General features: G+C 39.1%; 1 protein-coding gene across 1 annotated transcript; it reads left to right on the top strand.

Annotated features, from left to right (window-relative positions):
• Positions 1 to 4,531: 4,531 nt before the first annotated feature.
• C2H5orf46 (chromosome 2 C5orf46 homolog) lies at positions 4,532 to 9,552 on the top strand. The gene is made up of 2 exons (XM_017968746.3): positions 4,532 to 4,638; positions 9,314 to 9,552. Exons 1-2 carry the CDS (start codon positions 4,569 to 4,571, stop codon positions 9,460 to 9,462), a joined length of 219 nt encoding a protein of 72 aa, XP_017824235.3. The 5' UTR covers positions 4,532 to 4,568; the 3' UTR covers positions 9,463 to 9,552.
• Positions 9,553 to 12,008: the final 2,456 nt, after the last annotated feature.

The raw sequence follows: 12,008 nt of genomic DNA, 5'->3' as shown, positions 1-12,008 counted from the left end.
AATATTAAAGGTTCTTTACAGTTATCAGGTGTTTTATTTTTATCTCCTATATCCTTGCAAAGCTGCTGGTATATATGCAGGAATTTATATTATGTCCCTTTTACAGATATAGAAACAGACTCAGAAGGTATCAGTCATTTGCCAGAGTCACATAGATAATAACCAAAAGAACCTGGTTTCTCTTCTCAGAATTATTTATTAGCTCCTTTATTTAATGTATATTTGTTGGGTATCTTTTACACACAAGGCACTATCCTAGACACCAAAGCCATCTCCCTGAACAAGACTGATCAGAATACTTTCCTTTGGGATTTCAACATTCTTTGGAAAAAGAGACATTAAATCATCAAAATTAAGTGCTGAGAAGAAAGAATACAGAGTGTAGAAAAGTTAATCACATAGGGATTTGAGCTGGATTAGAGGGTTACAGAAGTTTTCACCAAGGACAAGACGTTTTAGCTGAGACCTGAAGCTATGAGGGACAAACCAAAGGAAGAGAAAGAATAAGAGCAATGAGCAGGGAAACTGAAGGGGATTGAATCAGGGCCATGCAATGAGCTAGTGTTACTGACAGGAATCGAAGCCGGCTTCCAGATACTCAGGGCAGTGCTAATTTTTTGACACCAGACCACCAAAAGCAGCTGATTTAGGATTTGTCTGCTTGCCCTAGCCAGCTGTTATTCCTAAGAAGCCAGGAAATTTCCATCTTGAGTTGCCGTATCTAAGGCCTTCACTTGCCTATAGAGTGCCCTGGTGATTAATTAGAAAAATATGCACCCTTTCCCAGGCAAACACAGCAATGTGTCAGGACCCATGGCCTAACTGATAGAGGACACTTGAATGTCATTCCCCCACTAGCCCCTTGGACAATGACAGTGCTCAGTCATCAGTAGTGACCCTGATGGCATAAATCTACCTCACTGAAGGCCTTCTAATGTCTATATTTCATTAGAGACTCTGACCCTATCTCTCCTGATCTAGAGTCTAGATTTACAACCCTTTGTACAAGAGAGACAAGGCCAGTGTCTTCTTGAGAAGATGAGATGGGGAGGCCTGGGAAGGTCATACCACACGAGGTGCAAGCAGAGCTTCCTGATTACTTTCCAGAAGTGGTTCGATGCCTTGTGAAGAGTATTAACTAGTAAGTAAGAGGCATTGCCTTAGCCTTGGCTCTGAGATGCTGGATGAACCTCCTTTTGTCCATACTTCAGTTAATTTTTCCATTTTTATAATGGTCTTTGACACATGCAAAGTGTAAGTATTGGTTAATCAATAAGTTTAGGTATCCCCAAGTCCACATCCAATTAACTGAATTTATAGCATTCTTCAGGATAACCAGTATCATCTAGACTTGAACCAAACTTTATTCTCTTGCATATATTGAAAAGGAAGATTATTTCACACCTGAGATACATAGCAGCATGTCAAGTTCAATATTCTGTTTCACCAAGTACAAATATATTTAATCCAGTTAATTATTTATTCTTTAAGAAAATAAAAGATGGTAAGGTAGACTTTGTTCAAGGGGACCATGGTGATGGGCATAGGTATAGAGAACACTGCAATGGAGACTGGCAGTGGCGGAGAGTGATTGGTCTAAATCAACTCCAAAACTACTTTTTTCATCTTTTTTTAGGGGGAGTATTTGCCATGTGCCTCTGGTAATATGTATTAAACTCTAAAATAGGTAGTTTTGCCTTCAAGAAGCCTACAGCCTATTGGTAAAGACATTTAAACAGGGATCTATCAGGTACACCAGAGGATCACCTATCTCTGTCTGGAAGAACCAGAACAAACTTTCAGAGGTGGTGAGGTCAAAGGTGAGACCAAGGCCAAGCACCAGAGTAGGCTCCATGAGGATTCAGAAGTAATAAAACATTCTTCTCCTGAGACCCACAGGCTAGGAATCAGCCTGTGTCCATCAAAAGATGAATAGAAAAAGAAACTGTGATATGTATACACTGGAATATTATTTACTATACAGCCTTAAGAAAGGAAGGAAATCCTATCATTTGCAACACTGTTGAATCTGGAGGACATTATGTTATATGAAATAAACCAGGCACTGAAAGACAAAGAAAGACGAATACATATCACATGATCTCATTTACATGTGGACTCTAATCAAGATGAACTCAGAGGCAGAGTAGAATGATGGTTACCAGAGACTGGGAGTTGGATAGTGGGAGGGATTGGGGAGATGTTGGTCAAAAGATATAAAATTTGAGTTAAACAGGAGGAATAAATTTGAGTAGTCTATTGTACATCATGTTGGCTATGGTTAATAACATTGTATTGTATACTTGAAAATTGCTAAGAGCAGATTTTAAGTGTTCTCACCACACATAAAAAAAGATAAGTATGAGTAATCTGTGCATTAAATAGCTTCAAATAGGCTTTTCACAATGTATGCCTATTTCAAAACATTATATTGTGCACCATGAATATGTACAATATTTTGCCAATCAACAAATAAGTAGACACACAAGGTGAAAGAGAAGAGAGCTATCAAAACAGTTCTCCTATGAGAACGCATGGACATGTTTCAGGGAACAAAGCACACTGGGGCCTGTCGGGGGTGGGCGGTGAAGGAGAGCATTAGGAATAATAGCTAACGGATGCTGGGCTTAATACCTAGGTGACTGCTGAGCATGGTGGTTCATGCCTGTAATCCCAACACTTTGGGAGGCAGAGGTGGGCTGATCACGAGGTCAGGAGATCAAGATCATCCTGGCCAATATAGTGAAACCTAGTCTCTAATAAAAATAGAAAAATTAGCCGGGTGTGGTGGTACATGCCTATAATCCCAGCTACTTGGTAGGCTGAGGCAGGGAGTTGGAGATTGCCGTGAGCCGAGATTGCACCACTGCACTCCTGCACTCCAGCCTGGTGACAGAGCGAGACTCCATTTCAAAAAATAAAAAATAAAAAGCCAAGTGACTAGTTGATCTGTGCAGCAAATCATCATGGCATACATTTACCTATATAACAAACCTACACATCCTTCTGGCTACATGTGTAGCCTGGAACTTCAAATAAAAGTTAATGAAAAAAAGAGAGAAAAATAAAAGTTAAATAAATAAAATAAAACAGTTTTTCTTGTTTTTGAGACAGAGTCTCACTCTGTTGCCCAGGCTGGAATGCAGTGCTCCAATCTCGGTTTACTACAACCTCTGCCTCCTGTGTTCAAGCTATTCTCCTGCCTCAGCCTCCTGAGTACTAGGATTACAGGAACCCACCACTACGTCCAGCTAATTTTTTGTACATTTAGTACAGACAGGGTTTTGCCATTTTGGCTAGGCTGGTCTCGAACTCCTCATCTTGTGATTCACCCTCCTTGGCCTCCCAAAGTACTGGGATTACAGGCGTGGGCCACTGTGCCAGGCCAACACTTATTTCTTATACGATGGGATCAAGCATGCCATAGAACAGATAATGAAGCAACAGACTCTATCTGGAGAAGGGTGGAGAGGTTATCATGAATGTTTCACAGAGAAGGGGCATTTTTTTTTTTCATTGTACTTTAAGTTCTGGGATACATGTGCAGATCTTGAAGGATTGTTGCATAGGTATACACATGCCATGATGGTTTGCTGCCTCCATCCCCCATCACCCACATCATGCATTTCTCCCAGTGTTATCCCTCCCCAACTTCCCAACCCCCCTCTGTCCCTCCCCTAGCCCCCCACCCCCCCAACATACCCCAGTGTGTGATGTTTCCCTCCCTGTGCACATGGTTCACATCGTTCAACACCTGCCTATGAGTGAGAACATGTGGTGTTTGATTTTTTGTTCTTGTGTCAGTTTGCTGAAAATAATGGTTTCCAGATTCATCCATGTCCCTATAAAGGACATGAACTCATACTTTTTATGGGTGCATAGTATTCCATGGTGTATATATGCCACATTTTCTTTATTCAGTCTATCATTGATGGGCATTTTGGATTACTGGGTATATAACCAAAGGATTATAAATCATTCTATTATAAAGACACATGCATATGTATGTTCATTGCAGCACTGTTTACAATAGCAAAGGGGCATTTGAACTGAGGAATACATAGGATTAATCTAAAGGGAGACAAGAGGGAGGGTATCTGAGGAAGAAGGAAGAGCAAGAGCAGAGGCTGGGGAGTGAAAGGGCATGCCCCTGTGGGAACAAAGAATTGTCTCAGAGCATAAGGGAAGGCACAGAGTGTACAGGGAGGGAGTTGGCATGTCTTGCCAATCTGATTTGTTGCCTGCTGCTTGGCACTGATGAGTAATTCTACCTGATATCAATTATCAATGCTGGCATTGAAATGAGCCTCAAGAGGTTCACTCCAGAACTCTTTATAGATACAAATTTTAAAAATCAAGAGGGATTTCTTTCCCTATACGAAAAACATTTGATTTAAATGATAGGGCAGGGTTCATTAGTACAGATCCAAAAGCAAGCTATGCAGACATATATTATGCAACATCTAAATTCCAAAGCAGATGATGTCACCTATGTAGGTCCTATAAATGGAGCACTGTTTCAGATGTGTCTGAACAATTTATGTGCACCAGTACCCAGTGCTACCAGAATGGCTGTCTCAGTACTTCGGCTGACAGTTGTCCTGGGACTGCTTGTCTTAATCCTGACCTGCTATGCAGGTAAGTGCTTCTGATCACAGCCCATGAATTGTTCAGTAGTTGGCAGTGACTAGAGAAAGTTGGTGGCACTGATTCAGAACATAAAAGGAAGAAGGGGCCTTTGGGCACTGCAGAAAGAGCACTGGCCTGGGAGACAAGAGTTGTGCATTCTAACACAAAGAAAGTAGGATTTTCATAAAAACCTAGCCTCTATTTTCAGTGGATGAATGAAGTTTGACATTTTTTATATACTCTTATGATATAATGATGCTATTCTGGTATAAATTCCATGGGAGCTGGGTGGCATTTATTTTTTGATAAATATACCTAATAATGTTCAATGATAAAGTGTATGTACTCTGGAATAAAAATCCTAGGCCTGGCTCTACCACTAACCAGAAATGTGACTTTAGAAATGCTATTCAATGTCTCTAGGCCTCACATACAAATGGGGACATTTAACCTTCTCATAAAGCTATCATGAAAATTGGATAAAAGGAATGAAACTAATTGGAAGAGTAAGTGGTTGATAATAAGCATGCAATAAATACTACCTGCTATTGTTGTCATGTATAATCTCATTTGGTTCTCATAGTAATCCAACTGTGCAAACATGCACAGTTTTATCATTTTCCTTTCTACGGGTTAATAAACTCAGCTTGCAGAGGGCAAATTACTGGAGCACACAGACAGGTGGAAGTGGCACCTGGGACTGAAATCTTAGTTCCTAGATTCTTTCTACTATTATTCAGCAACTGCTTATTTCCCATCTTTTCCAAGCACATAGAAGCTAAGGCTGTATGCTGCCTTCTCATTAATTAATTTATTTTTGTCTGCAAAAGACTGTGAGTGTCATTCACAATGATAGGACAGAAGACAGAGAGACTGCAAGCATTTAGTAAGAGAATCCTATGAATGTAACTTGGCTGAACATTACACAGCGGACATTACAGCAGAATTACTCTAGATATGGCCACTAGAGATTGTTAAGTCCATTCTACTCCTAAAGTAATCACTATAGTGAAGTGAAAGGTGAGATTTGGTACCAAAGACCAGTTGCCACACTGTCTCCCATAAACTCTGAAACTGGTTACATCAGTTCACTGCTTTAAACCTGTTTCTTTATCTGCAAAATGGGATAACTATTTAACGTCACCAGGCCAAATGAATTCACTTTCATAATTCCTTTGTAAACTATAAAAACTACAAATATTAGCAATACTGTTTGTTAAGAACATTTATATTCACATTCACTAAGAAATTCAACAAGGTAGTTACTGTAAATAAAGGCTATCCTATATTATACTTGAAAAAAAAATCAAATTCTTGCCTTTGAAGATTTGTTTCTAGGATATAAATTTCTTGATATTTTAATGGCATTTTAAAAATTTATATTGTCTTCTAAAGCACTAGAGGAGAAAGTGAATTATAAATAATTTTGTTGCTATTAATATTAATAGTAGCAATAAAACAATATTTATTCATTCATTATTTATTTATATAAGGCAAGTTTACCTTGGGATTGGTACTGTTATAGATGGTGTATATATGATATCTATATGTATATATGATATATGTATGTGTGTGTATATATATGTGATATATAAAATACCTTTCAATCCTGACAACATATGAGAAAACTGAGAGATAGCAAAGTTAAGGACTGTGTGCAAGTTTACATGGCTAATTTTTTGTTAAAGGCAGGAATCAGACAGGTGTATAAAACTCCAGAGCATGTAATCCACCACACTTTAATCCTCTCAATATATATGGGGTTCACGGGCTAAAGCTGAGATTCTGATTTCCACCCACTCTAATCCCAGGCTTCTCGCATCTTGAAAAGCTAGCATTTAGTGTCATATTAAAATAACTACTCAATAGAATTTATTTTGCACATAGCTAGATAGAAACACAGGGAAAAAAATCTCATCTTTTACGCAAGAAATTACTGCTTTGCACTTGGTAAATGTCTTTACAGAACAATTGTTTGGAGGTTGTATTATGTAATGTGAATAATGTGCTTTGTGGAGTTAAGAAAAACATTAGGTTCAAACCCTGGATCAGCTACTTTCTAGATGAGTGATTTCCGGTGAGTCATTTAATTTTCCTGATCATCCGTCTTCTCTCCTATAAAACTGATACCACTACTGAGCTGAATGAAGATTAAGGCATGTCCTGAAAGCACTGGTACATTATCTGCTCAATAGGCACCGTATACAAGACTTCTGCTTCCATCTCCTTTCCACGATGAAAACAAACCAATTCTTCTGAGTACCTGGGTTGCCCAGCACTTTATGTGAAGCTCATATCTATTGTCCTTTTTTACCTTGACTCTTAGTATAACTATGCACATAATAGTAGGCTCGGGCTGGGCAGGATGGCTCACAGCTGCAATCCCAGCACTTTCGGAGGCGAACACGGGCAGATCATTCAAGCCCAGGAGTTTGAGACCAGCCTGGGCAACATCTCTATGCAAAACAAGAATCAGCCAGCTGTGATGGCATGTGCCTGTAGTCCCTGCTACCCAGGAGGCTGAGGCGGGAGGATCTCTTGAGCCCAGGAGGTTGAAGCTTCAGTGAGCTGCCCTCCAGCCTGGGTGAGAGAGTGAAGGCTGGTCCAAAATATTAAAAATTGTTAAAGTAGGCTCAAAAATACTTTTTGAATGAAGGAACCAACAACTGGATATGTGAATACATGATGATTCCTACATGATGATTAGTATATTGATTTTAATTATAAGTCCCAAATGGTTCTTCTATCAAATTTTTAGTTGCATCATAATAAACAATAAATACTCATAGAATTGTCTGCCAATCTTTTTACTAATAGTTTCCATTTTAGGATTTAATATAGATGTAAAGCTTCTGACATAATCTGATAGCCTCCACACAAAAGGTAGTTACATTTTTTAAATCCAAAGTCACTGGTACATTGTCTAGACGTTGGGACTTCTTGAGTTAAAACTTGTCTGAGGTTGCCAGAAAAAATACAAGAAACCCAGTTAGACTTGGACTTCTGATAAACAATGAATAATCTTTTGGCATCAGTGTGCCCTAATTATTGCATGGGTTATTCTTATAGTACCAGAAAAGCATTTGTTGTTTATCTGAAATTTAAATGTAACTAGGCATGCTGTATTTTTATTTTACCCAGTCTGATAACACTACTTGTCAGGGTACAATAAAATTTAAAAATAAAGGTCCCACTTTATCCTGTGACTACGGCTCAGAGGGGAGACCACATGTAGCTGCTATCGCTCTTCCATCTCTTCTCATCTCCTGAAAATAAAGACAACTAAGCAAAGTCAAAAAGCCCACAAGGGATCTTGAATGTAATCAACTTCACTCGGATCCTTGGCCCTCATTCCAAAAGGCACTTAAGAGTCTAGTGTAAGAAGCCTGCAGTAATCATCCCAGCATTTTTTTTACTCTCTGTGAGGTCTTCTGTAAGCCACTTAATCTTCACTTTCTCAGTTCAGTGAGCTAAAAAATGCATACTCTGTAAGATTGGTGTGGGGGTAAAATTACACAACATTTGTAAAATCGCTATTTACGAAACTATTAGGTGATATGAAAGTGATAGAATTTCTTCGTCGTCATTATTGTTATACTATTTTGAATCTTCTAAAAGAAGCGCAAACTGCTTAACTTTTCTGAATTTCTTTGTCATCATTATTGTTATTTTGAACCTTCTTAGAAAAAGTGCAAACTGTGTAACTTTTGTTCAAAGACTGTGCAGCTCATCATAGAGTACTTTAGAATCCAAATTTTCATGCCAAACTGACATGGTTTGAATTGTATTTCTGCCACTTACTAACTCTGTGACTGAACCAGTTTCTAAACATCTCTCAAGTTATATTTCTTTACCTTTAAATTAGGATAATTGTTCCTACCTTGCAGAATTGCTATGAGGATAAAACAAGACAATTCATTTAGATTATTACAGGCATGTACTCAGCAAATGCTACTCAATGATATTTCATTTTTATTTATTAATTGAATTTCTTAGAGACAGGTTCTCACTCTGTCACCCAGTCTCTTGGAGTGCAGTTAAAGGATCATAGCTCACTGCAGCTTCTGTCTTCTGGGCTCAAGTGATCCTCCTGCCTTCACCTCCCAAGTAGCTGGGCTTACAGGTGTGCAACACCCCACCTGGCTACTTTTTACTTTTTGTAGAGATGGAAGACTCATTATGTTACCCAGGCTGGTCTCAAACTCCTGGCCTCAAGCAATCCTCCCATCTCACCCTCCCAAAGTGCTGGGATTACAGGCAAGAGCCACCCCACCAAGCTGATAATTTATCTTTAGTATTATTATTACCATGGGCATGGAGATCAGATGGAAAAACAGACATTCTGTACATCAGTCCTGGCACTGGCACTTACTAGCTGCTTAACTCTGGGTTAGGTACTTAGCCTCTGGGAGCTTTGTTTGTTTGTTTTATTTATTTATTTATTTTCACTCACAAGGCAGTGCCAGTGTCTACCTGTTGATTTATTTGTTTTTAGAAATAAATAAGATAATGTATGTGAAGATTTTAACCAGACAAGCATGAAATGTTTGAGGAATATACTCATATAAGGCTATGAAATTCGTTAAGTGGGCCACAAAAAAAATCCTAAGGGTTCCCCACATGGAAAGGAGACTTCCTTCTTTGTTGCTGAAAATCACCTCTGAGATTCTGTTCTGTTTTTCAGATGACAAACCAGACAAGCCAGAAGATAAGCCAGATGACTCAGGCAAAGACCCAAAGCCAGACTTCCCCAAATTCCTAAACCTCCTGGGTACAGAGATCATTGAGAATGCAGTCGAGTTCATCCTCCGCTCCATGTCCAGGAGCGCGTAAGCACTGAGACAAACCTTGTTTTTTGTCAAGTTCAAAGTTGGTAATGACCACACAATGACCACATGACATTAAAATATGTGAGAAACAAAATTTGTGGCACAAGCCAATGTGTTATTTTTCATTGAAAAATGTTGCCCTACTGAAGATATATTTTGCATCTGAATTAATTGCCCTGAATTCTTGGGGATAAGCAAATTCTTATCAAGTGGTTCCATCAGAAATTTTTTTTTTTTTAACTCTCAAGACCAAATAGGAAAGAGGAAAAGCACTAAAGAACAAAAAAGCCAAGCTCTGATCCTAACTCAGGTGCTGTTTTACTAGGTGGTCTTGAACGAGGCCCTCCCACTCTGAAGGCCTCTATTTGCTCACATTTTAACTGTAAAGTTAAAATAATATATGGCCTACCCCATGCAAGCACTGTGATTACGCGATGCAGGTAAGAGGTGATGATACATTCATTCATGATGGGTGTGATGAGTCCTGCCTATATTTTCCAGCTTGAGTAGCTCAAGAAGGCTAGCAGAGACAATAGATAATCTCTTTAGAGGCAATCTAGAGAACCTCACAGCATGAGTGTTGGTTTTCATCATGAGGGATTGCCTTAGGATAGATCACCAGTCCCAGAGTCTTTCCAGTGTTCTCAGCCTGCTTCCAAGCCTGTGTCTAATTCCCAAAACATATTTTTTTCTGCCTACATAGTTCTGATTTAACACTACTACCTCACTGTATGCTTTATCCTACCCATATTAATCTCCCCAATTTCAGTGCTCCATGATGAAATTCCATCTTCTGAACTCCAGGTGTGTTCAATCTCCACCACTCTGAGCCTCTGCTCTCTAATTTTCTCCTTTATAGATCCTTAAGTAGAGTTTGACTAGGTATGGTCTATCCACCTGTTACAGAATCCCTTGGGGGAATTTATTTTTCTAAATGCAGATTTCTGCATCCCATTTTGCATCCTTCTGGGGACAAGGCCATGGATATGTCTTTCAACAAGCGTTTCAGGTAATTCTGGTATACAGACATTTTTGAAAGCCATGCCCTTGATCAGATGTTCTGGGCTGCATAGACCAGCTTTAAATTTCCACAAAGCATTTACATTTTTTTTTAAATTTTTTATTGCATTTTAGGTTTTGGGGTACATGGGCAGAACATGCAAGACAGTTGCATAGGTACACACATGGCAGTGTGTTTTGCTTCCTTTCTCCCCTTCACCCACATTTGGCATTTCTCCCCAGGCTATCCCTCCCCAGCTCCCCCACCCCGCTGGCCCTCCCCTTTTCCCCCCAGTAGACCCCAGTGTTTAGTACTCCCCTCCCTGTGTCCATGTGTTCTCATTTTTCATCACCCGCCTATGAGTGAGAATATGCGGTATTTCATTTTCTGTTCTTGTGTCAGTTTGCTGAGAATGATGTTCTCCAGATTCATCCATGTCCCTACAAATGACACAAACTCATCATTTCTGATTGCTGCATAATATTCCATGCTGTATATGTGCCACATTTTCCCAATCCAGTCTATCATCGATGGGCATTTGGGTTGATTCCAGGTCTTTGCTGTTGTAAACAGTGCTGCAGTGAACATTCGTGTGCATGTGTCCTTATAGTAGAACGGTTTATAGTCCTTTGGATATATACTACATTTTTATAAATATTTTGTGTCAATGTGATTATTTTTTCATTTTCCTGGGGAAAGTGTTCATGACTTCTGTTAGATTCTCAAAGGGGTCTTTAACCAATAGCAGATTAAGAACCACTTCCATGTAGGAGTAATTAAGGGTTTTGTAATCTCTGATCTTCTTAAATGAATAGATTGTCATCTGATTGGGCAGAGTCATGCAATCCTGCTCCACAAATTGTTATAACTCACAGATGTTTCTTTTAATTGTTACATATCTTATTGTGGTGGCTTTTGCAACTGTTGCCTTTCCAAGATTGTTAATGTAAACAAGAAGGAAAGTCAGATGCCAACAACAGGAGCACCACCCATTAGATACAAACTAAAGATTAGGCTCCAATTGAATTAGTATTGTTATGTTAACACAGCAAAGCAAGGAGTTAGAGCACTAATAGTTCTTTTCATTCCTTCCCTAGGGAATTTTCCAAGTATAAAATAGGACTTTTTCCTCTGGGTTCACCATAAAAGTCAACTCTCTGATATGCTAAAGAATTGCTGTCCGCTCTAGGGCTCAGACAAGGCACTTCATCTACCTTTTCCCTTTCCCTCATTATATTCTGGGTAAATGGTCTTTCTGTTGCTAGAACGTATTAGCATCTAAGGCTCTCTTCCCTTGCTCTCCCTCCTTCCTAAAATACTCTCATTTTCTTGTGGTTAATGCTTGGGCCTGCAGCTAATTTGAAAGTCGTTTTCTCAGAAAGTGATTCTATGACCATTCTTATTAATACTGTCTTCTTCCATTCCCGCTGCCTGTTACTTTCTATCACTTTACCTTGTTATAGTGTCATTATAATATTTGTTACCATCTGAATGACTTATTTATTTTTAATCAGTAGCTAGGTGAAGGTAGAGACCAGATCACCTGTCCG

The sequence above is a fragment of the Callithrix jacchus genome, chromosome 2, assembly GCF_049354715.1.
Source record: "Callithrix jacchus isolate 240 chromosome 2, calJac240_pri, whole genome shotgun sequence".
In the NCBI taxonomy this organism is placed as follows: domain Eukaryota; kingdom Metazoa; phylum Chordata; class Mammalia; order Primates; family Cebidae; genus Callithrix; species Callithrix jacchus.
The sequence above is the reverse complement of the archived record's forward strand: the minus strand, read 5'-3'. Positions and strand labels throughout refer to the sequence as shown.